General features: G+C 44.0%; 1 protein-coding gene across 11 annotated transcripts in view; it reads right to left on the bottom strand.

Moving 5' to 3' along the window:
• Positions 1-26,383, bottom strand: part of LOC110490319 (DENN domain-containing protein 5B) — a 77,335-nt gene that overhangs the window by 18,686 nt on the left and 32,266 nt on the right. For 8 of the 11 annotated variants that reach the window (XM_021563632.2, XM_021563635.2, XM_021563637.2 and 5 more), the window contains exons 2-6: positions 26,106-26,165; positions 19,329-19,438; positions 15,241-15,925; positions 5,153-5,340; positions 665-1,240 (exon numbers count right to left, since the gene is read on the bottom strand). In XM_021563632.2, coding sequence (XP_021419307.2) covers positions 665-1,240; positions 5,153-5,340; positions 15,241-15,925; positions 19,329-19,438; positions 26,106-26,165 — 1,619 coding nt within the window. The remainder of the gene's footprint in view (positions 1-664; positions 1,241-5,152; positions 5,341-15,240; positions 15,926-19,328; positions 19,439-26,105; positions 26,166-26,383) is intronic. The other 3 variants (XM_021563636.2, XM_021563641.2, XM_021563642.2) reach the window with 1 other exon arrangement.

The raw sequence follows: 26,383 nt of genomic DNA, 5'->3' as shown, positions 1-26,383 counted from the left end.
GAGTTTCACAGCAAAGGGTCTGAATACTTAGGCTATTTCAGTTTCTTTATCTTTAAAACACCTGCTTTCACATTATCATTATGGGGTATTGTGTGTAGATTGCTGAGAATTTTTATTGATTTAATCAATTTTAGAATAAGGCTGTAACGTAACAAAATGGAAAAAGTCAAGGGTTCTGAATGCCCTGTACATTGGAGTGCAGTTCAGCCCACTGTAATACAAATGACTGAATACTAAGAAGTAACTGAAATGCATGTATTTGAAATATGTAACAGAAATACTGCCCATCTCTGGGTGCACAGCACGTAGCATAAACTCACACCAACCAACTCTGTTATCTGGCTGTTTGCTGATATGAATGTATTTCCCCCATGATTTTATCAATGCAAACATTGTTATTGCCAATACCGTGTCTTAACAGCTCCAGCTGTGTTCGTCTTACTTATTTATCAAATGGAATATTTTCATAGTGGACGGGTTTCAGGTAATAATTTAATCCAGCATCTCACAAACATGATAATGCTCCAGTGGACTTCCACTATCACACAACACAGGCCTCAATAAACAGCCCGTTACATCAAGGTAAACAGTGTGTGTGTGTGTGTGTGTGTGTGTGTGTGTGTGTGTGTGTGTGTGTGTGTTTGTGTGTGTCAACCCATCTCACCTTATCAAAGTTGTGCATCTGCTCTCGGTTGGTGAGCCAGGACTCCAGGTCTGGAGCGCTCTGGATGACGAAGGCCTCATAGTCCGCGAACATCATGGTAAACCTGCTAGCGAACACCTCCCTCAGCTGTACATTCAGCTTAGCGTTCCTCAGCTCCTCCTCATCGACTGCCGTCCTCCCCCCCTGAGCCTCTCCCTCACCCCCTACCCCCCTCAGGGCTTCCACACGGACCCCCATTCTCTTAGCCAGAGCCTGGAGTCTGTCCAGAGTAGCATTCCCTTGGAGAAGCTCCAACACAGCTAACTGTTCCCCTCCTAGGTTCCCATTCCTCCCATCGTCCTCTAGCTCCCTCAGGGCCTGTTGGCTCTTCAGACCAGGGTGACGGGTAGAGACAGACCCAAGGGTGGTGGTGGAGGTGGGGACAGAGGTTGGAGGAGCGCCCCCCACTGGGGATATGCCGTAGCGGAGGAGGACTTCGCTGAGCTCCTGGATTAACTCTGGTTTGTTAGGGAACTGGGGGAAGTCTTCAGGCAGCTCGATACAGTGGTTGTCAATGTCCACAAAGCACAGGTTAGCCTGTTAGGAGAGAGAGAGAGAGGTTTGGAATAACATGGAAGTTTATACAACAATTATAACATAGCTATTGCTCAATTAATAGATACTCAGGGAGGGGTGTGTTGGGGACTGGACATGGACAGATTGAGTATTGGGTAAGTGGGTCAGTATGTGATTGTCAGTATTAAACCCAAAACACCAGTCTCAACGTCAACAGTGAAGAGGCGACTCCGGGATGCTGGTGTTTACTATTTAATGAAGCTGCCAGTTCAGGACTTGTGAGGCGTCGGTTTCTCAAAATAGACTAATGTACTTGTCCTCTTGCTCGGTTGTGCACCGGGGCCTCCCACTCTCCATATACAGTGCCTTGCGAAAGTATTCGGCCCCCTTGAACTTTGCGACCTTTTGCCACATTTCAGGCTTCAAACAAAGATATAAAACTGTATTTTTTTGTGAAGAATCAACAACAAGTGGGACACAATCATGAAGTGGAACGACATTTATTGGATATTTCAAACATTAACAAATCAAAAACAAAAAAATTGGGCGTGCAAAATTATTCAGCCCCTTTACTTTCAGTGCAGCAAACTCTCTCCAGAAGTTCAGTGAGGATCTCTGAATGATCCAATGTTGACCTAAATGACTAATGATGATATATACAATCCACCTGTGTGTAATCAAGTCTCCGTATAAATGCACCTGCACTGTGATAGTCTCAGAGGTCTGTTAAAAGGGCAGAGAGCATCATGAAGAACAAGGAACACACCAGGCAGGTCCGAGATACTGTTGTGAAGAAGTTTAAAGCCGGATTTGGATACAAAAAGATTTCCCAAGCTTTAAACATCCCAAGGAGCACTGTGCAAGCGATAATATTGAAATGGAAGGAGTATCAGACCACTGCAAATCTACCAAGACCTGGCCGTCCCTCTAAACTTTCAGCTCATACAAGGAGAAGACTGATCAGAGATGCAGCCAAGAGGCCCATGATCACTCTGGATGAACTGCAGAGATCTACAGCTGAGGTGGGAGACTCTGTCCATAGGACAACAATCAGTCATATATTGCACAAATCTGGCCTTTATGGAAGAGTGGCAAAAAGAAAGCCATTTCTTAAAGATATCCATAAAAAGTGTCGTTTAAAGTTTGCCACAAGCCACCTGGGAGACACACCAAACATGTGGAAGAAGGTGCTCTGGTCAGATGAAACCAAAATTGAACTTTTTGGCAACAATGCAAAATGTTATGTTTGGCGTAAAAGCAACACAGCTGAACACACCATCCCCACTGTCAAACGTGGTGGCAGCATCATGGTTTGGGCCTGCTTTTCTTCAGCAGGGACAGGGAAGATGGTTAAAATTGATGGGAAGATGGATGGAGCCAAATACAGGACCATTCTGGAAGAAAACCTGATGGAGTCTGCAAAAGACCTGAGACTGGGACAGAGATTTGTCTTCCAACAAGACAATGATCCAAAACATAAAGCAAAATATACAATGGAATGGTTCAAAAATAAACATATCCAGGTGTTAGAATGGCCAAGTCAAAGTCCAGACCTGAATCCAATCGAGAATCTGTGGAAAGAACTGAAAACTGCTGTTCACAAATGCTCTCCATCCAACCTCACTGAGCTCGAGCTGTTTTGCAAGGAGGAATGGGAAAAAATGTCAGTCTCTCGATGTGCAAAACTGATAGACATACCCCAAGCGACTTACAGCTGTAATCGCAGCAAAAGGTGGCGCTACAAAGTATTAACTTAAGGGGGCTGAATAATTTTGCACGCCCAATTTTTCAGTTTTGATTTGTTAAAAAAGTTTGAAATATCCAATAAATGTCGTTCCACTTCATGATTGTGTCCCACTTGTTGATTCTTCACAAATAAATACAGTTTTATATCTTTATGTTTGAAGCCTGAAATGTGGCAAAAGGTTGCAAAGTTCAAGGGGGCCGAATACTTTCGCAAGGCACTGTATATTCTGGTTAGAGCCAGATTGCGCTGTTCTGTGAAGGGAGTAGTACACAGCGTTGTACAAGACCTTCAGTTTCTTGGCAATTTCTCGCATGGAATACCCTTCATTTCTCAGAACAAGAATAGACTGAAGAGTTTCAGAAGAAAGCTCTGTTTCTGGCCATTTTGAGCCTGTAATCAAACCCACAAAGGCTGATGCTCCAGATACTCAACTAGTCTAAAGAAGGCCAGTTGTATTGCTTCTTTAATCAGAACAACAGTTTTCAGCTGTGCTAACAATTGCAAAAGGGTTTTCTAATGATCAATTAGCTAATCCAAGTTGATAATTTTAAAAGGCTGACACAACGTGCCATTGGAACACAGGAGTAATGGTTGCTGATGACAGGCCTATGTAGATATTCCATAAAAAATCTGCCGTTTCCAGCTACAACAGTCATTTACATTAACAATGTCTACACTGTATTTCTGATCAATGATGTTATTTTCTTTCAAAAACAAGGACAATTCTAAGTGACCTCAAACTTTTGAACGGTATACACATGCTGTGTTATAGTGTATACTTCCAGGCTCTACTGTCCCTGTGAGAGGATGACTAGGGGTTCCTGTACACCTGAATACATGACATTAGCATTTACTGTCTGTCTGGCATCTGAAATGCTGGGTTTTCCACCAATTGACTATAGTTTTATAACAGCATTTGCTAGGCTCTAGATGTGTATTTCAAAACATTTTCTTCTCTGTGTACTTCTGGGTCCAGGTTTGACTCCATGTGCATTGCTCTGTGAGGGCTGAATCAGCCGTCTGTGCACAGATCTGACCTGACATGGATTGGCTTAACGGAGGTTTATTTAGGTAGTGGAGAAGACTGCAGGCCATCCGCCTGATTTACGAGATGAGGAAAATGGAGCACGCACCCCCGCTGGGTGATTGTACAGGCATACAATGTTTGGCCTAGTTTCGGGTTAAAAGACATTGGTTCCTCTTTCGCATTAATAAGAAAGGATGGAGGATCGAGATGGACAAACTGATATGAAACGGTTGGTATTCATGAGTGTATGCATGTACTTGTTTGCTATGCAAACATGACTAATATGATTAGGAGACAAATTACTGTTCTGCCATTTGAAATGGAAACGAGATGAATTCTTTCTACAGAGCCAGGGTTAAAAAAAAGTATTTCATTCATTCATTCACATCCTCTCTCTATGATCCTGCCCTTCTTTCCGTTTGCTTTCAGCCATCCATTTCTAGGTCATCCTCCTCACTTCAAAGAATCATTCAGAAATGGAGATATTTCTAAATTAAAACATTTGGCACCGTGTGATCTTTAAGGGAGGATCCGGAGGAACACAAAAGGGCAGAAAATTGGATTGTGAGGAGGAGGCAGGAGCAGCACCAGGGAACGCCATCGGATGCTGCACTGACTCAGATAATTAGCATCCATACGGAATGGGCCAGATTAATGAGCGGTGGGAGTGAGGGAGAGCCCTGAAGCTGGGAATCTCTTTGGGATGTTCCAGACCATTAGGAGTCTTATCTTGTCCACACACACACACAGAGGGTTCCATCACTTTCACTGTCTGAGGAGGTCGCTTGAGCCTTTCCAGAGAAATATCAGTTTGAGTTCCTTCTACAAAAGAACAATAGGGGGCTATGCAAACACATTGGGCTGCGAGTGATACTTATATTGGGTTTTTATCTCCAATAGACTAAAATAAACTTTCAATAGACGTTCCTCTACAATAAGGAGTCTGAAAGCTGCATTTCCACTTTCCGCTCAGTCTGAATAGGAGGCATGTAGTCAGTCTGTGTGCGTGGGAGGCACATTGTGGAGAGTCAGGGTTGGATGGCATTGGACAGTGTGCATTCAGCAACAATGAGCCCTTACTGTAACTGCCTACTGCATGAGACACACACTTACAAATAAAAAAACAGACTCAGTCTCACACACAGTCACAGAGACACACCTCCTGTGGCAGCTCTAGTTTGGAGCGGTCGGTGCCCTCCTTGGACTGCAGGCCCATGAGGTAGGGCACGGGGGCATCCAGGAAGTGCAGCAGTGACGCGGGTAGGATAGGCACGTAGACATGCTGCCACTGGAACGGGAAGAGCAGGGTGGTGATGCCCTCCGCAACTGTCATCAACCGCTGGTAGTCTGGAGAGAGGTAGGGTGAGGGAAGGGAGAGAAGTTGGGAGGGGGAGAGGTGGAGGAAAAAGGAGGGATGGAGTGAGTGATTGGAAAGGTGGACGGGAGGGGGGAGGGGTAATACAAGGGAGATGTTAGAGGAGGGAGGAGAGAAGAAGGTGCAGAGAATAACTTTAAATCAACAGATCAAAATTTAATCTGGGGGCAATACGGGATGAAAGAAATTCTGTTCTGATGGATTCAATTTAAATCACCATTCTGTGTGTGTGTGTGTGTGTGTGTGTGTGTGTGTGTGTGTGTGCAGTACGTGTGTGTGCAGTACGTGTGTGTGTTGGCCCGCACTGGTTCCTGATTAAAGATTAGGATCAGTGGTCTCACCCTGGCTTTGGTACTGAGGTTCAGGAGTTCCATCATCAGATATGAATAAAATGATCAGACCGCAAGCCTGACTGACCTCCATAATAAAACGGCACGCTATACCAATTTATCCACGCAACCCCTCTCCCTCTACCCTTTTCTCCATCCCTCACTCGCTTGCTTTCACTCTCGCCGCTGCTCAGGCACAGAGGTTCTGTGTACTTTCATTCAAAATGCATTACACTTTTCAAGGTCGACAAAGCATTAAACAAAGACCTAGCCAATTTCCATTCTACAAGAGAACTAGGGGACCTGGCATTTGTATATTGCGTGTGTGTGAGCGACTGTGTGTGAGCGACTGTGTGCGAGCATCTACCTTGCCTCAAAGTCTGTCTGCAACTTGACCATCTTGCCATAGAGACCAGCGCATGCGTCTCACACACAGATGGACGGACAGACACTAATTTACCCTCTCTTTATTCCCAATTCGCCCCCTCCCCCCGTACGCATACAAGGTCTCAGGTCAGGGAAAGACAGCTAGATGCATTGGACATTACACTGGACTAAACACTGCACATACAATATATTCCAATACAGAGGATAGATCAAGACTGGCTATATCTACTCTCTGTTCCGGAGACCAATGGTCGGTTACTGTGTATTAGACAGAGTGGCTGTAAGGATCCAGATGCTCTTTCAGAGAGCTGAAAAACAGCTCCACTTTAGCATCTCCTCGGTCTCATGAGCAACTAATCATACTAATAACACACTAACACTGTGCAGAGAGCACACCAGACCTGGCCATTCATCAGTGTGTGTGTGTGTGTGTGTGTGTGTGTGTGTGTCCATTAGCCAGTGTCTGCGCCTCGAATTCTCAATTTTGAGGCCTAGCTACAAACAAGTCATTAGGAACAGAACAGGGGTGCTTGCAGTTGAAATTGTAATGATGTTATATATATATATATATACATACATATACACATACACACACAGTGCCTTGCGAAAGTATTCGGCCCCCTTGAACTTTGCAACCTTTTGCCACATTTCAGGCTTAAAACATAAAGATATAAAACTGTATATTTTTGTGAAGAATCAACAACAAGTGGGACACAATCATGAAGTGGAACGACATTTATTGGATATTTCAAACTTTATTAACAAATCAAAACTGAAAAATTGGGCGTGCAAAATTATTCAGCCCCCTTAAGTTAATACTTTGTAGCGCCACCTTTTGCTGCGATTACAGCTGTAAGTCGCTTGGGGTATGTCTCTATCAGTTTTGCACATCGAGAGACTGACATTTTTTCCCATTCCTCCTTGCAAAACAGCTCGAGCTCAGTGAGGTTGGATGGAGAGCATTTGTGAACAGCAGTTTTCAGTTCTTTCCACAGATTCTTGATTAGATTCAGGTCTGGACTTTGACTTGGCCATTCTAACACCTGGATATGTTTATTTTTTAACCATTCCATTGTAGATTTTGCTTTATGTTTTGGATCATTGTCTTGTTGGAAGACAAATCTCCGTCCCAGTCTCAGGTCTTTTGCAGACTCCATCAGGTTTTCTTCCAGAATGGTCCTGTATTTGGCTCCATCCATCTTCCCATCAATTTTAACCATCTTCCCTGTCCCTGCTGAAGAAAAGCAGGCCCAAACCATGATGCTGCCACCACCACCATGTTTGACAGTGGGGATGGTGTGTTCAACTGTGTTGCTTTTACGCCAAACATAACGTTTTGCATTGTTGCCAAAAAGTTCAATTTTGGTTTCATCTGACCAGAGCACCTTCTTCCACATGTTTGGTGTGTCTCCCAGGTGGCTTGTGGCAAACTTTAAACTACACTTTTTATGGATATCTTTAAGAAATGGCTTTCTTCTTGCCACTCTTCCATAAAGGCCAGATTTGTGCAATATACGACTGATTGTAGTCCTATGGACAGAGTCTCCCACCTCAGCTGTAGATCTCTGCAGTTCATCCAGAGTGATCATGGGCCTCTTGGCTGCATCTCTGATCAGTCTTCTCCTTGTATGAGCTGAAAGTTTAGAGGGACGGCCAGGTCTTGGTAGATTTGCAGTGGTCTGATACTCCTTCCATTTCAATATTATCGCTTGCACAGTGCTCCTTGGGATGTTTAAAGCTTGGGAAATCTTTGTGTATCCAAATACGGCTTTAAACTTCTTCACAACAGTATCTCGGACCTGCCTGGTGTGTTCCTTGTTCTTCAAAATGCTCTCTGCGCTTATAACGGACCTCTGAGACTATCACAGTGCAGGTGCATTTATATGGAGACTTGATTACACACAGGTGGATTGTATTTATCATCATTAGTCATTTAGGTCAACATTGGATCATTCAGAGATCCTCACTGAACTTCTGGAGAGAGTTTGCTGCACTGAAAGTAAAGGGGCTGAATAATTTTGCACGCCCAATTTTTCAGTTTTTGATTTGTTAAAAAAAGTTTGAAATATCCAATAAATGTCGTTCCACTTCATGATTGTGTCCCACTTGTTGTTGATTCTTCACAAAAAAATACAGTTTTATATCTTTATGTTTGAAGCCTGAAATGTGGCAAAAGTTCAAGGTGGCCGAATACTTTCGCAAGGCACTGTGTGTGTATATATATATATATATAAAGTATTTAGTCAGCCACCAATTGTGCAAGTTCTCCCACTTAAAAAGATGAGAGAGGCCTGTAATTTTCATCATAGGTACACTTCAACTATGTCAGAGAATCACTCTGAGAGCCATCAGGTGACCACTTACACATTGTAGCCGCTTACGAGTATTCTTCAACATAAAGGCGTAAAACTACGTCACAATGCTGTAGACACCTTGGGGAATATGTAGAAAAAGTAATCTGGTTGATAGCCCATTCACTGCTCAATAGGGATGCATTGGAACGCAGAGCTATCAAAACATGAGGCACTTCCGGATTGGATTTCGCTCAGGCTTTCGCCTGCAATATCAGTTCTGTTATACTCGCAGACAATATTTCTACAGTTTTGGAAACTTTAGAGTGTTTTCTATCCTAAGCTGTCAATTATATGTATATTATATCATCTTGTCCTTACAAAATATCCCGTTTACTTTGAGAACGTTATTTTTCCAAAAAGGAAAATACTGCACCCTAGTCACAAGAGGTTGGCTCCTCTGTCCTCCACTCGTTACCTGTATTAATGGCACCTGTTTGAACTTATCAGTATAAAATACACCTGTCCACAACCTCAAACAGTCACACTCCAAACTCCACTATGGCCAAGACCAAAGAGCTGTCAAAGGACACCAGAAACAAAATTGTAGACCTGCACCAGGCTGGGAAGACTGAATCTGCAATAGGTAAGCAGCTTGGTTGGAAGAAATCAACTGTGGGAGCAATTATTAGGAAATGGAAGACATACAAGACCACTGATAATCTTCCTTGATCTGGGGCTCCACGCAAGATCTCACCCCGTGGGGTCAAAATGATCACAAGAACGGTGAGCAAAAATCCCAGAACCACACGGGGGGACCTAGTGAATGAACTGCAGAGAGCTTGGACCAAAGTAACAAAGCCTACCATCAGTAACACACTACGCCACCAGGGACTCAAATCCTGCAGTGCCAGACGTGTCCCCCTGCTTAAGCCAGTACATGTCCAGACCCGTCTGAAGTTTGCTAGAGAGCATTTGGATGATCCAGAAGAAGATTGGGAGAATGTCATATGGTCAGATGAAACCAAAATAGAACTTTTTGGTAAAAATTCAACTCACCGTGTTTGGAGGACAAAGAATGCTGAGTTGCATCTAGAACATTTATTGGATATTTCAAACTTTATTAACATCAAGAACATCATACCTACTGTGAAGCATGGGGGTGGAAACATCACGCTTTGGGGCTGTTTTTCTGCAAAGGGACCAGGACGACTGATTCGTTTAAAAGAAAGAATGAATGGGGCCATGTACCGTGAGATTTTGAGTGAAAACCTCCTTCCATCAGCAAGGGCATTGAAGATGAAACGTGGCTGGGTCTTTCAAAATGACAGTGATCCCAAACACACCGCCCGGGCAACGAAGGAGTGGCTTCGTAAGAAACATTTCAAGGTCCTGGAGTGGCCTAGCCAGTCTCAAGATCTCAACCACATAGAAAATCTTTGGAGGGAGTTGAAAGTCTGTGTTGCCCAGCAACAGCCCCAAAACATCACTGCTCTAGAGGAGATCTGCATGGAGGAATGGGCCAAAATACCAGCAACAGTGTGTGAAAACCTTGTGAAGACTTACAGAAAATGTTTGACCTCTGTCATGGCCAACAAAGGGTATATAACAAAGTATTGAGAAACTTTTGTTATTGACCAAATACTTATTTTCCACCATAATTTGCAAATAAATTCATTAAAAATCCTACAATGTGATTTTCTGGATTTGTTTTCTCATTTTGTCTGTCATAGTTGAAGTGTACCTATGATGAAAATTACAGGCCTCTCATCTTTTTAAGTGGGAGAACTTGCACAATTGGTGGCTGACTAAATACTTTGTACATACACTGCTCAAAAGGGAACACTAAAACAACATCCTAGATCTGAATGAATGAAATATTCTTATTAAATACTTTTTTCTTTACATAGTTGAATGTGCTGACAACAAAATCACACAAAAATGATCAATGGAAATCAAATGTATCAACCCATGGAGGTCTGGATTTGGAGTCACACTCAAAATTAAAGTGGAAAACCACACTACAGGCTGATCCAACTTTGATGTAATGTCCTTAAAACAAGTCAAAATGAGGCTCAATAGTGTGTGTGGCCTCCACGTGTCTGTATGACCTCCCTTCAATACCTGGGCATGCTCCTGATGAGGTGGCGGATGGTCTCCTGAGGGATCTCCTCCCAGACCTGGACTAAAGCATCCGCCAACTCCTGGACAGTCTGTGGTGCAACGTGGCGTTGGTGGATGGAGCGAGACATGATGTCCCAGATGTGCTCAATTGGATTCAGGTCTGGGGAACGGGCGGGCCAGTCCATAGCATCAATGCCTTCCTCTTGCAGGAACTGCTGACACACTCCAGCCACATGAGGTCTAGCATTGTCTTGCATTAGGAGGAACCCATGGCCAACAGCACCAGCATATGGTCTCACAAGGGGTCTGAGGATCTCATCTCTGTACCTAATGTCAGTCAGGCTACCTCTGGCGAGCACATAGAGGGCTGTGCGGGCCCCCAAAGAAATGCCACCCCACACCATGACTGACCAACCGCCAAACCGGTCATGCTGGAGGATGTTGCAGGCAGAACGTTCTCCACGGCGTCTCCAGACTGTCACATCTGTCACATGTGCTCAGTGTGAACCTGCTTTCATCTGTGAAGAGCACAGGGCGCCAGTGGCGAATTTGCCAATCTTGGTGTTCTCTGGCAAATGCCAAACGTCCTGCACCGGTGTTGGGCTGTAAGCACAACCCCCACCTGTGGAAGTCGGGCCCTCATACCACCCTCATGGAGTCTGTTTCTGACTGTTTGAGCAGACACATGCACATTTGTGGCCTGCTGGAGGTCATTTTGCAGGGCTCTGGCAGTGCTCCTCCTGCTCCTCCTTGCACAAAGGCGGAGGTAGCGGTCCTGCTGCTGGGTTGTTCCCCTCCTACGGCCTCCTCCACGTCTCCTGATATACTGGCCTGTCTCCTGGTAGTGCCTCCATGCTCTGGACACTACGCTGACAGACACAGCAAACCTTCTTGCCTCAGCTCGCATTGATGTGCCATCATGGATGAGCTGCACTACCTGAGCCACTTGTGTGGGTTGTAGACTGTCTCATGCTACCACTAGAGTGAAAGCATCGCCAGCATTCAAAAGTGACCAAAACATCAGCCAGGAAGCATAGGAACTGAGACGTGGTCTGTGGTCACCACCTGCAGAACCACTCCTTTATTGCAGGTGTCTTGCTAATTGCCTATAATTTCCACCTGTTGTCTATTCCATTTGCACAACAGCATGTGAAATGTGTTGTCATTCAGTGTTGCTTCCTAAGTGGACAGTTTGATTTCACAGAAGTGTGATTGACTTGGAGTTACATTGTGTTGTTTAAGTGTTCCCTTTATTTTTTTGAGCAGTGCATATATATCATCCTGCCTCCCATGGGGATGACTAAAGACAGATAGGAGTAATAATACCCTCAAAAGATTTGCACCACAGGACACGCAGAAAATGGAATGAGAGTCATGTAGAGGCACTGTGAAAGTGTGGTTTGAGGATCACAGTAACGCATTATATGATTGGATCCCAGATAAGAAAAGGGAGACAGAGAAATGAGATGAAGACCAACACACAGAGAAAGTGTGGTAGCGAAAGAGCGAGACGGAGTGAGAAAGAGTGGGAGAAACCGAGAGAAAGAGAACTAAAAGGAGTGTGAGAGTTGCTGAGTAAACTTTCTAGCTCATCTGTGGTGCACTGCACACCCACACACCCGTACAATAACACACTGACCGTACACAAGCCAAACGCTCACACTGCAATACTCAATTATGTATGAGGGGAAACCTAGTAGAGCTGCAGATAACTTGGGACTTTTACATGGCTTCACTTAAGCAATGCATAAAATAAAGGAAACTACACAGCAAACTAATACCCATGTATTTATATTGCATAAATGCACCAATTTGCCCTTCAGCTTCTAGTCTACCAAAGAAACGCTTGCAATCATTTTAGCGGTAACTACTTCAAAGTGCTGCCAACATGCCCTTTTGGCATTCCCTTTGGGAAACCAGTCTCTCTGAAATGAACAGCGCAATAGAACCACAACAAGGAACATAAGAGAACAAAAATCAGGAGAACCTAGTTTATAACCAAACATCACAAGCCTCTGCATGTTGAGGGTTTTGACTTGGCACAGCCTGCTCTGTGATGGAGAAAGATAGTGATTCTCATTAAAGGATGAGTCACGGTACTTTACTCATGTCTCAGCAACTCTCTCCCCACTTTCCTTCCTCTCTCATCCACTGTTATGAAAGTATTATGTGAAGATACGTTTATTTTACCTTTATTTACCTAGGCAAGTCAGTTAAGAACAAATTCTTATTTTCAATAACGGCCTAGGAACAGTGGGTTAACTGCCTTGTCCAGGGGCAGAACGACAGATTTGTACCTTGTCAGCTCGGGGATTCGAACTTGCAACCAACGCTCTAACCACTAGGCTACCCTGCCGCCCTGTTTAGCCCCTACATGAATATGAATACACTGCGTCTCGACAGACGTCATTAATACATCATCCTTGCTTATTTGACACCAGCTCTTCCTAATTTAATATTCAACCCGTCACAGCTGTCAGACTCCAGTTTTCCCCAACCTGAAAAACATCAAAAGCACCCTGCAAAGGCTCATGGGGGAATAATATTATTCTCTCCGCCCGATGTTGACCTCAGCTGAACTACATGGGGGGGGGGGGGGGGGGGGGGGGGTGATTTCAGGCAGAGATTATGGGAGTGTTCAACTCTATTTCACAGCACCCTCCAATACTGCTTTCCAATGGAGGGTATTGTGTAAAATATTGTATGTTATTGCTTGATAAGTAGGGGAATGCATTGAATTGTCATCATCTGCAAACGTCCAATACAGATACAGTTGACCACAATGCTGCGGAGGCCAAGTGGAAAATGCGAACAGAAGAGACAAAAGATCGGCATCTGTGTTTCAAGGCTGAACATATGAAACGAGGCAACTCATAGTGAAACTGTCAGTCATTGGGACTGGTCCCTATCAGACAGTGTCAGAAGGGAAGAGACAAGCCAACAATGGTTAACAACAGAAACCAGGTCCGCTCATTTTCATACTAACGCTATGCTTTTGATCAACCACCTTACTGGGCGCTCTGACTGACTAAGTCTCTCTGGATGAATGCAGGGAATTTTCTGCTATTGAAATCCTTGGGCAGGCCGCCTAAGCGTTTTTTTTTTTCTGGTCGCCTAAAGTTTGGGATGGAAAAGCGCTTTCAGTGTCAATTTAAACCAGATATAATGTATGTTTAGAAGATATTGGAGCTATATATGTTATTATATAATCTTTGAGAACTAACAATCACCAAAATAAAAGTCAGGGAGAATTTTCCCCCAAACAATGATTTTAGCTCTAAAACAGCAACCTTTCTCTCAACTGCATGTCAAAATGCTTAGCTCCATGGAGAAATGTAGACTTGTCAGAAAGTTGCTTAAAAATGGCAAAGTCTCTCTACACCACCAAGAGGCCTCATAATGTTGCTCTAAAACTCTGCTCCTGGAATGACTAAAATATAAAATGACTGATTAATCATCTTATTAATTACATCTCAGACCCACGCCCTCCACAGAGCTGCAGGATTGGACTAAATGCCTGCTTGTCACTTCCTTCCCGTGTCTCGGCCAATGAGTGAGCGAGGATCACGGTGGCCACTGGGCAGGTTCCGTCTGTTGTAAATTCATGGGTTGTTGATGGATCATATATTGCCAAACTTGTCTTTCTTATAGAGAAATTAGAATGCCTTTTAGCAGCCGCGTCGCAGGGTAGGCGCTAGATGGGATGCCTCCAACGCTTCCCAGTGAAAAATGAGGAACATTAAAATGTTACTGGAAATGTTTTTCATTTGGAAAAAGAGGTTTTAAATTATTTTGTTTCAGAAGCGATTCCCTCTGACAGTTGGTTTGATAAATTAAACATGGGAGATAATTTCTCATCAAAGGATAGATGAGTGGGGATGGATGAGAGCGAAGGGGTGGATGAGGATGAGTGGTAGGAGGAGGGAGAGGCCCGTCTGTCGCTTTTCTCTCAAGCAGACAGAAATGGCATGGTGCTAGTAACAGTGGAGTCCCTTTGTTTGACTGCTATCAACCCAACTAATGAACTCCCATGCATTACAGATAATTACATTAGAGACATTAAGCTCCAAACAACTCTAAAACAAAACAAGAACCACTTAATGGAAACTCACAACCATTCATTCATTATGCAAGACTAGTTTCCACTCCAAAAGGATGTCAATGGACCAGGGCCACCCAATCAAACATTCAACACACAAGAAGCTCTCTCGTTGTCTCTTTCTCTGCAACAGTCAGATAATGGCATCCTGTAGTGTAGTCTACTGTAATCTACAGTGAAGTCTATGGCAGATACAGTCAGTCTTGGCCTGACGTCTACAGACTACTGTCTGTCTGGCCGTTTGCCCTTTGACTGACCATGCTTTCTAATCCCAGCCACTACCCTGCTGCTGTCCAGTCAGTCAACCCGCATAGCTCCAGTCCCAGGGAGAGGAACAGCTCTCTACCCCACCCAGATTACAGTAGTCTAATCCTAAACTAATTTGGGCCAGGGAGTCAAGGACAGGCCTGGACCACAGATTACACCCCAGTAATGACACAGCCAGTCATGTTCCATTGGCTCCAGCTGAGGTGATGTGTTGAGGAATAGGGAGGAATGACTTGTCCGAACCATCCCCCAACCTGGTATCTGTCATCACCATACCACCTGGCTGGAGAAGCAACTCCCACTCAACAACTTGCTGCCAAGGAATGTAGAGGCAGAGAGGAGTGTGTGTGTGTATGTATAATAAGCGTCCCTTACCCTGTGAGTAGAGCAGAATCTGCATCTCCAGCAGGGTACAGTTGAACAGCTGCACCAGGTTCTCTACCCCCAGCAGAGGGAAGGTCTGACCCAGAGGGAAGTCAGCCAGAGGCAGCTCCCCGGGCCCAGGACGCTGACACACGATGGGCTCGTACACCCCGTGGAACTTCAGCGAGCGCCCCGGAGGGGGCAGGGGCACCTCGTACAGGATGTTGTGCACGTAGCTCTCCAGGGGGAGGGGCGGAGGCAAGGAGGCCGTGACGGCCCGGTGCACCTGGGACAGGAAACGGCGGCAGGCGTGCATGAAGGGCATGGGCGTGATCAGACACAACGCCTTGGAGACATAGAGCGTGTCACGCGACGCGTCGTAGCCGCCGCACGCCGCCGACCGGCACGAGGATGAAGACGGAGAATCTGCTTCGTCGAGGCTGCTAGCCAGAGAGTCCATACTGGAGGAAGAGGAGGAAGAGGAGGAGGGGGTGGCGGAGGAAGGGTTCTCGGCCTGGTGCATCTGGTAGAGGGTCTGCATGGCCGAGCAGATCTGAGGCGACGTCACCTCCTCGTAGAAGGTGTGGACGAAGCCGTAAGTGCGAGAGCCGTCCTCCCGCGTGATCAGGAACGAGTGGAACTGGGGCTCGCGGCTGTCTGCCTGTGTCCTGAAGGACAGGCCTTTGGGCATACAGAGCTACGAAGAGAGAGAGGGAGAGGGACAATAATAATAATGATGATTATTAATGTGGTATTAATAATTGAGATAGTTGACAGAATCAATGAGGCCTTACATCAGAAACGACTAAGACTGCATGTACCAGAATGTGTGTGTGCCAGACTGTGTTGGTGTGTGTACATCTACAGTTTGAATATATGTGTGTGTGGGCGCGCGCGTCGCATCCCTAATCAAGTCAGCATAATCTGCTTTGATAGCAGCCCAGTCAGCAACACAGCAGCCAGCATGAAATAAAATATGGTTGATTATCTCCATTATGTTGATTTGCAGAGCTGAGCTGAATACAAAATTAATCATCACACACACAAATTAACCCCTGTCGCTAACACAGATAAACAGGCCTGTAGTTGGCCAATGTTCTGTTCAGAATGGATTATAAAAGTGGTGAGTGAATCATGGTTTCAACTGATCACTACTGACAAGATAATCACTCCCACACTACCTCAAACTGTTCTGTGTGGAAACCGAGAGGCAAATGAAAAACATCCGAAACGCTGCAATTTCTCCCCCGAAACGAGATTCCATACGCTTCCAAATCAAATCCTTCTATCCCAAGAAATATCATGAAACCATATGGATCAAGGAAAAAAATATTCCTCCCTGGAAAAGAGGGAGCGAATTCAAACCTACGTTGAAGATAAGGATAAGACAACAGGATTCTAATATCCCTTTGCAACAATGTGGCCATCTGGGCTAATGAGCAACGGAGCTGGTCCCAGATTTGTCGTCTTAACCTGCACATTTTCGACCTACTGCCGGTTGAAACTGGGGAAACATCAACAGGCGATCAAAATCAGTACAACTCTGCATGCATGTTAGAGCACATTTGCCTAAACCAACACTGCTCTGAAACACATTACACAGTATCAACAACTCAACACCGTCTGACATGTTGCATACAAGTGACTCCGTAGCACAGCAGCTTCATCTAATCCCATTGAAACACTTCTGTTGAAGTCTCCCTCAAAACTCTTCCTGTTCTAACTGTGTCTGGGGCCATCAACCTGGGCCTCAGCTCTGTTGGCCTCAAAATTACTTCAGATAGACATTTCAGAATTCCCAGCAGAACATTTCACAGTGTTCTTGAATAACCCCAGGTAATCTGTTAAACTATCCCCTTATTCCGGCACGGACACGGGAATTGTGGGGGTTCCGGGTGAGTGACCCACTGATGAGTATGGAGCAATAAGCTTAACAAACTGAAGCACATACACATTCATATCCTCGGGCACTAGCTCGCACACACACACACACACCTTCTGACTCAGGGCCCAATTAACAAGAAAATCAAATCAGTGCCAACAGCAGACTGTCTGTCTGACAGAGAGAGAGACAGAAAGAAAGAAAGAAATAAATAATAATCGAGGGATTTATGAGAAAAGGATTGGGATATGAAAAGCAATCATCAGAACGGCTTTGTTGCCAGGCCCACAGGGGCAGGAAGTGTGATTACACTAAGGTCACCCTATGAGCAGGGAGAGAAGAGATGAGAGAGGAGGGACATGGAGAGTGGGAAAGGGGATATGGATGGTGAGTGGGATGGAGATACTATACATAGAAATGAATGGGGTTGTGTTGAGGCAAGCAGGGAGAGGGCTGAGATTCATTATGGTTCTGCCATTGGAGCCTTCATAGCTGCACTGCATTGGTGTTCCATTTCATTGGAACACACCGCACAATGGGCCATCGTTTCCATGCAGAAGTAAACTGAGAACCCGATGTGAATAATTCAGCGGTTCTGACGCCAGTGTGTGATGTAATGGCCAACGCCAACGGAAAAAATAGTGACCTTGCATCACGAGAGGCAACGGTCAGCAGACACCAAACGTTTCCAGGGCCTCCTCTATGGGGACTTGAGGGACAGTTGTCAATGTTAGCTACCTCTACTGGGGTCCAATATGCTGGGCTAGGCAAACACACACACACACACACACACACACACACAGACATATGATCCCTCAACCACATACGCTTCAGTGTATCCAGATCCTTGAGTGACAGGTCAGCGGGACCTTTAGCAGTCTCTTCCATGACAGGTCTTGAGTGATTCAAAACATGTTTAATGTAGTTTCCTGGTTTGTCATTTCCTGCAGTGTATGGGTTATATTGGCCATCTATCACAAACCCCCAAGGAGACTTATTGCTTTTATAAACTGATTACCAATGTAATTAGAGCAGTAAAAAATACATGTTTTGTCATGTCCGTGTTATATGGTCTGATATACCATGGCTCAAACCACCAAGTTTATAAAATACTATAAAGCACAAATACAATATCATCTTAACTTTTCCCTTTTTTCTCATGAACACAGATATTTGACAATATAAAGCTTTGTCTTATCAGATATTCCCTCCCCTAATGTACCCTTCCACCCTTCCCCTCCCCTTGTCCAGTCAACACAAAACAACTCAATCTAAACCAAGACTGCAGAAAAGCAGCCACAGTCCGTGTAGCGCAGCCTACAAAACCGTCTGGGTAAATCCATAGAGACAGAGGGGATTTGGTGCCTTCGCCACATTACCCAGGATACCCTAGAGAGAAGGCACTGCATTGTGTCTTAATCCTGGGCCTCTCTGCTCCAATGGTGTGTGTGTGTGTGTGTGTGTGGTTTCCTAAAGCATTGGTTGGAATAATCCTAGCATGCCCTTCCTTTCCACTGTATATGATATAAAAGGCCTTTCAATGCCTAGTTGGGGTATTGTTAGAGTCAATAGCTCCGTTTATCGTCCTCCTGTTCCCCAATAAGGTCCCTCCATCCATTCCTTCCCCCAACCCAGTTTGGTTCCCTGCTGCCCACACATTAGATTGAATAGAGCCTGTTTATCGTCCTTCTAGTCCCCTCATTCAGGATTAAGTAGGTTACTTTCTAAATGTAATCCCTTACTAGTTGCCTGTCCAAAATTGTAATAACTAACTTTTGGTTTACCCAAACTCAGTAATGTAATCGGATTACTTTCACTTACTTTTGGATTACTTTCCCCTTAATAGGCATTAGATGAAGACAAAAGGATCCATCAAACGCATTTGGAGTGTCATTATAGTGGTCCCTGACTTGTGATCAGACTTGCTCATGTGGAACAAATTTAAACTTTTCAATGCTGAATTGAATGTCACTGAGAAAACAGAAAGATGTCATCTATTTTTTCCACAAACATCTAGTTCATCTAATAATCTAGTTTTTCAGAAAATTCTAATCTGACTACACATTTTTTTGCCGACAACATAACTGATCAGTTACTTTTTTTGTAATCAGATTATATGTAACTGATCACCCCTCAACCCTGCAATATGGTCCCTCCATCCATCCATCCGTCCATCCATCACTCAGTTTGGCTCAGAACTCAGTGATGGTTCACCCACCATGTTGACAGCATCCTGGTCGAAGGGGTTCCACTCCACGTTCTCAGGGTAGTGGGCCAGGACTTTAGACTTGAACGTCCTCTTCAGGGGGCTCTGCTCAAAGTTCTCCCCTAGAGAGGGAGAGAAAGAAAGAGGTCAAGTCTCAGGTCCAGTTGAGAGGTTTACCTGGACAACCAAGTTGACATCCAACTAAAGATATTGGTGCATGCCAAAGTGTGCGTGTGAGTGTGCATAAGAGGGGGATCAAAGATTGTCATAAGGGAATACTACAAGGAAGAAAACAAGCACAGGTGTACAGCATTCTGCCCGCCCGTCCAGCATCACTACTCTGGACGGTTCTGACAACTACAAATACCTAGGTGTCTGGTTAGACTGTAAACTCCCCTTCCAGACTCACATTAGGCATCTCCAGTCCAAAATTAAGTCTAGAATCTGCATCCTATTTCACAACAAAGCATCCTTCACTCATGCTGCCAAACATACCCTCGTAAAACTGACTATCCTACCGATCCTTGACTTTGGCAATGTCATTTACAAAGCAGCCTATAAACACTCTACTCAGCAAATTGGATGCAGTCTATCACAGTGCCATCCGTTTTGTCACCAAAGCCCCATATACTACCCACCACTGCGACATGTATGCTCTCGTTGGCTGTCCCTCGCTTCATATTCATCACTAGACCAACTGGCTCCAGGTCATATACGTTTTTGCTAGGTAAAGCCCCTCCTTATCTAAGCTCACTGGTCACCATAGCAACACCCACCTGTCGCACGCACTCCAGCAGGTATATTTCACTGGTCACCCCCCCAAAGCCAACTCCCCCTTTGGCTGCCTTTCCTTCCAGTTCTCTGCTGCCAATGACTGGAACGAACTGCAAAAATCACTGAAGCTGGAGACTCATATCTCCCTCTCTAACTTTAAGAACCAGCTGTCAAGAGTAGCTCACAGATCACTGCACCTGTACACAGCCCATCTGTAAATAGCCCATCCAACTACCTCATCCCCATACTGTTATTAATTGTATTGATTTTGCTCCTTTGCACCCCAGTATCTCTATTTGCACATTCATCTTCTGCACATCTATCACTCCTGCGTTCAATTGCTATATTGTAATTATTTCGCCACTATGGCCTATTTATTGCCTTAACTCCCTTATCCTACCTCATTTACACACACTGTATATAGACTTTTGCTATTGTATTATTGACTCGATTTATTCCATGTGTAACTCTGTGTTGTTGTTTGTGTCGCACTGCTTTGCTGTATCTTGGCCAGGTCGCAGTTGTAAATGAGAACTTGTTCTCAACTAGCCTACCTGGTTAAATAAAAGGTTAAATAAAAAATTACAAATTCAAATCTGGGATCTCTCATAGATGGGATTCCTATCCGTCAGCACCTGTGCTATGAAGCTTTCCACTCCACCCCCATACAAAACAATAAATATTTCCCCTTGCCGGCCTTCCTTGTTCTGGTTCCCCTCATTTTGCTAACCTCGTGAAAAACAGCAAGGTGTAATGAACACCACATCTACATCATCATGAAGCCCCAGCCTTGATGCTAGGCTGCTAAAAGATAAACTGTTACTTGTGTAGCATTGCATCTAAATGGGGCAGCAGCCGTGTGTCTAATGGAGTATAAGCAGGACCATGTTGACTCATGTGTCAGACAACTGCACTGACTAAAACAGGTCCCATAAGCAAGGAGCAGATGGGACCATGTCATTAGCTTAGTTAAGCTAAGCAGTAATAAGATGTGTGCAATCGGAGTCTTATCCATTTCCTTCACTACTGTGTAGGGTTGCAAAGGTTCAGAAACTTTACAGTAAATTCCTGGAATTTATCCTGAACTTTTCCATGAGAAGTTAAGCCCAGGAATTTTGCTTAAATTCATCAAAAAAAGTTAGCTTATAACTGTGAACCTTTTTTGTGGGATACACAAGGCAATTCTTGTGGCATATTTTGGTTGAACTATCCCCAATTCAATGGAATTGCAACCCTCTGCATGCACAGTGCATTCTTCCATCACATGTGCAGTGCACACTTTCAATCACATGTACAGCGGATTCTCAAGATCTTGCATACTAATGAGATGCTATGGAGTCCACACTACTACACTGTCGGAGTCAAGGACTACATGCTTTCTGGTAAGTTTTGATTATAATACTGGGTGGGGTGAATATATTTTATATGACAGAACAAAAAATAATTTAACTAGTAAATAGTAGCCTACAGCAAAGTGTGTTTAATCATTTTTAACTTTTTAACAATTTCTGCTAGTTAGTTTTTGCTACCATGTGGGTTTTAGCTTGCTTGAGCCTGCTAACTGAGGAGTGTTAATTCACCTGTTTCCATACATGTTTCATTTTAAAGCATGTGCAGTTGAATACAGAAGTTTACATACAGCTTAGCCAAACACATTTAAACTCAGTTTTTCACAATTCATGACATTTAGGTCAGTTAAGATCACCACTTTATTTTAAGAATGTTTAATGTCAGAATAGTAGAGAGAATTCTTTTTGAGCTTTTATTTCTTTCATCACATTCCCAGTGGGTCAGAAGTTGACATACACTCAATTAGTATTTGGAAGCATTGTCTTTAAATTGTTTAACTTGGATCAAACGTGTCAGGTAGCCTTCCACAAGCTTACCACAATAAGTTGGAAGAATTTTGGCCCATTCCTCCTGACAGAGCTGGTGTAACGGAGTCAGGTTTAGGCCTCCGTGCTCACACACGCTTTTTCAGTTCTGCCCACAAATTTCTATAGGATTGAGGTCAGGGCTTTGTGATGGCCACTCCAATACATTGACTTTGTTGTCCTTAGGCCATTTTGCCACAACTTTGAAAGTATGCTTGAGGTCATTGTCCATTTGGGAGACCCATTTGTGACCAAGCTTTAACTTCCTGACTGATGTCTTGAGATGTTGCTTCAATATATATCCACATAATTTTCCTACCTTATGATGCCATCTATTTTGTGAAGTGCACCAGTCCCTCCTGCAGCAAAGCACCCTCACAACAGGATGCTGCCACCAACGTGCTTCATGGTTGGGATGGTGTTCTTCGGCTTGCAAGCCCCTCCTTTCCCTCCAAGCATAACGATGGTCATTATGGCCAAACAGTTCTGTGTTTGTTTTATCAGACCAGAGGACATTTCTCCAAAAAGTACAATCTTTGTACCCATGTGCAGTTGCAATCCATAGTCTGGCTTTTTTATGGCGGTTCTGGAGCAGTGGCTTCTTCCTTGCGGAGTGGTCTTTCAAGTTATGTCGATATAGGACTCGTTTTACTGTTGATGTAGATACTTTTGTACCGGTTTCCTCCAGCATCTTCACAAGGTCCTTTGCTGTTGTTCTGGGATTGATTTGCACTTTTCACACCAAAGTACGTCCATCTCTAGAAGACAGAACACGTCTCCTTCCCGAGCGGTATAACAGCTGTGTGGTCCCATGGTGTTTATACTTGCGTACTATTGTTTGTACAGATGAATGTGGTACGTTCAGGCGTTTGGAAATTGCTCACAAGGATGAACCAGACTTGTGGAGGTCTACAATTGACTCAAATTATGTAAATTAGCCTATCAGAAGCTTCTAAAGACAAGACATTTTTCTGGAATTTTCCAAGCTGTTTAAAGGCACATTCAGCTTAGTGTATGTAAACTTCTGACCCACTGGAATTGTGATACAGTGAATTATAAGGTAAATAATTTGTCTGTAAACAATCATTGGAAAAATTGTGTCACAAAGTACATGTCCTAACCGGCTTGCCAAAACTATAGTTAACAAGACATTTTTGGAGTGGTTGAAAAACAAGTTTTAATGACTCATCTGTACATGGAATTGTATTTGGTTTTTTGAAACTTTTTTTTTTGTACTTTTTTTTGTACAGGCAAATGCCACGGGCACTATCTGATGTGTGGAGACATTTCACTGGAGCAAATGTAGAAGGAAAAGCTGTGTACATTTGCAAATACTGTGCAAAATCATGCGTGAGACTGTGGTGGGAGATCTGTCAACGTGCCCTTGAGCAGGGCATTGACCCTGGATGCTTCTGTGTGTCGCTCTGAATGGAAGTCTGTTGGATGACTGGTGTGGTGTAGTTGTTGAGTGGCTTCACTGCAAGTATATTGTATGTGTCAGATATTAAATACATTAAAAAAAGATGAGGCCTCAGAGTCTGATGTTCACGAGGTGGACATTGATAAGTTCCAGGTAGGAGACATGGAAGCCTGAGAGGAAGACAACCAAAGCTTTAGTTTCTAGACTATCATTTTACAAATGTATGTTGAAAACGTTTTTGGGAGATGCGATGGATCATTGGGGATCATTCAATATTTATTTTATTTTGTTCAGTGAAATCATCCCAGGTGAAGAGTCAACTCCTTTAATTAAAGTTGAATTTGTAACTACATTTTTAAAGTTTTTTTCTATTGGAAGGATTTAATCATTTGCAATTATATCTACTTAAAACATGTTTATGTTTCTGTCTCCATATGATATGGTAAATATATCCAATGCAAAAAAACATCTACATTTAAATGGTATTAATATGAATTCACCTATATTTCTGTTAATTCCCACAGAGAGTTTCCACCTCTGAATATTTAACCCTACTAATGTGTGCCTTCTCTGTAGCTTCCTAGCATGGAATCACATGACCTAGTTACTACAGACATTGTCTCTTTGTCGGAGTTCAATACCAAAACTACCAAGCCATGATCATGATTGTCCAACTATTGACTGTAGCTTCCAATGGAGATATTAACTCTGTATACTAAGAAATCTCAGAGTGGGCCATTAAATCTTAGTGCTAATCCAGGAACACTAGTTATTTAACTGTGGGTAACCAGGTCTCCAATACTACAGCAACAACAGGGAGACTAACACCCATTGATTTTAGATAAGTGAAAAGAACCGTTAGATGGGCAGGGGTTGTATCGATCATGATGACCGTTTCCGCACCTTTTGATGATGCGAGTGAGGTCAGAGGGTCGTGGAAAGATGAGGAGAACGGAGGGAGGAGCAGAGTGATTGTTTGCAACGTGACACAATGTTCGTTTCATGGCGAATGCAACTATCTCAGATCAATGTAGTGTGTTTTGCAGAGATAGTAAGATGAATAGTCTATCACCATCAGTAAGAACGGTTGGAAGGTTACAGTGTTTCCAACACAAGATGTACATGTTGTTGATTTAGTTTGCTGTAGTAGTGGGACAATCTCATGGACAGTTACCATGGCAATCTTCTCCTATACTAGTAAACAACAAAATTACATACACACACACAAACAGTTCATCACCGAAGTGCGAGGGCTGGAACTGGTAGGAAATCAAACCTATTTAGATCAAAAGAGCGTTCAGAGGAGGTTGCACGCATGCACAGTCAAAGGGTGAGATGTTGTGAGGATGATTGCAGGGCATAAACCAGCAGCAGGAGTCAGAGGTCAAACACAAGCAAGGGGCAGCAGAAAGAACCAGTGGCAGGGAGCCAGACAGCAGCAGGGGAGAAAGCTGGAAAACTGGAGAGTGTGGGGAAGCAATGGGGCGAGATGGGGACACACAGCGAGGTTAATGTAAGGAGATGGAAGAGTAGAGATGTTAGACAAGCCTTAACCTGCACTGCTTTGATGGATATTCATGGCTGACGTGAGTTAGGGATTAGGTTAACGCTTTAGGCATTAGTGTTATTGTGTTATTGTGTTAGTGTGTGTGTGAAGAGATGAATAATGCGAATGGAAGTTGGTAAACCACTCTGTCATGTAGAGACTAGAGAAAAAAAACAAAGGTCACAGCTGGATAACCTCTGTCCTCTAGAGGGATGTCTGTCTCTCTATGTGTGTGTGTGTGTGTGTGTTTCCAATTTCCAACACTAGACTTTCCAGATTTCCAGTGCTAAACAGATGTAAACACAATGCCAAGATGTTCAGCTGCTGTTAAGCACTCTGCACTCTTATATTGTCTCTGTATCTCTATTGCTCTGTCTCAAAACACACAGACACACAATCCTGCCATCTCTTGCCTAGGTGCCTTGTGGGTTGCAGTGCTAGTGGGTTAGCTCTTGGTTTCAGTGCCTGTGTGGAGGTGCAGTGATCTGAGCTGGCAAGTGAAGGATGCCTAAACTCTCTTAAGGCCTTTTGCTGAGACAAACAGGAGTGGACAGGACAGAGCGAGCATAAGCCTCTTTCCTCTGTAATGACTCTCTCTCTCTTACTCATTCTCTCCCGCCCTCTTACTCACGCTGTCTGTCAAAGTTAAACCAGGACATGTGAAATAAGAAAGAAAGAGAGAGAGTGCGAGAGAGAAAGAGAAGAAAGCCAAACCTCCACTATCAAAATCAGTGAGTGAAGAGAGAAATAGCCTGGTAAAACACGTTCAGTAGAGAAAGAAAAGGAGGATGAGGAGGATGAAGTTAAACTGCCTGCTTCAGAGGAGAGTGACTGATTTAGAACAACAAGATCTGAGAACCTGACCCACATACAACGACTGGGGAAGGGTCGACACACACACACAGAGAGAGACATAGAGAGAGAGAGACACAGAGAGAGAGAGATACGAGAGAAGGAGGGGGGTGAAAGGGAGAAAGAGTGGACAATGGAGGCAAGGGAGATATGGTGGGCCCAATTAAATAGAGAGTGGTGGGGGGAGGTCTACGTTTCAGTAAGGAAGGGTCTTAATAAGGAGGAGGTGGAGATGAAGGAAGAGAGGAGACACCATACAAGTTAGTATCTGAAGGGAGAGAGAGTTGTACACCTCTAGACGGGATACAGTTGGTGGAGTTTACCTGTGGCTGCTGTATCGGGGTCCCTGCCTTGGCGGTCAGCCTCTAGCCATTGGTACAAAGCTATGGTGGAGGCACATGCAAAAAAAGGGACAGAGGAAACAAACAAAAAAACAGCCCATGTCAAACCAAACGCAAAAAATGAAAGCACACAAAAGCAAAATGAATCAATGTTTAAAGCACGATGAATGAGACAAGCATGAACATGAAACGTAGTCGGACACATCAAAATAGAACATGACATCGTGGAAAAAAACAACAACATGGCAAGTCCCAATAGT

This window comes from Oncorhynchus mykiss, chromosome 15, assembly GCF_013265735.2.
Source record: "Oncorhynchus mykiss isolate Arlee chromosome 15, USDA_OmykA_1.1, whole genome shotgun sequence".
In the NCBI taxonomy this organism is placed as follows: domain Eukaryota; kingdom Metazoa; phylum Chordata; class Actinopteri; order Salmoniformes; family Salmonidae; genus Oncorhynchus; species Oncorhynchus mykiss.
Note: the sequence above shows the minus strand (reverse complement) of the source record. Positions and strands in the feature narration are given on the sequence as shown.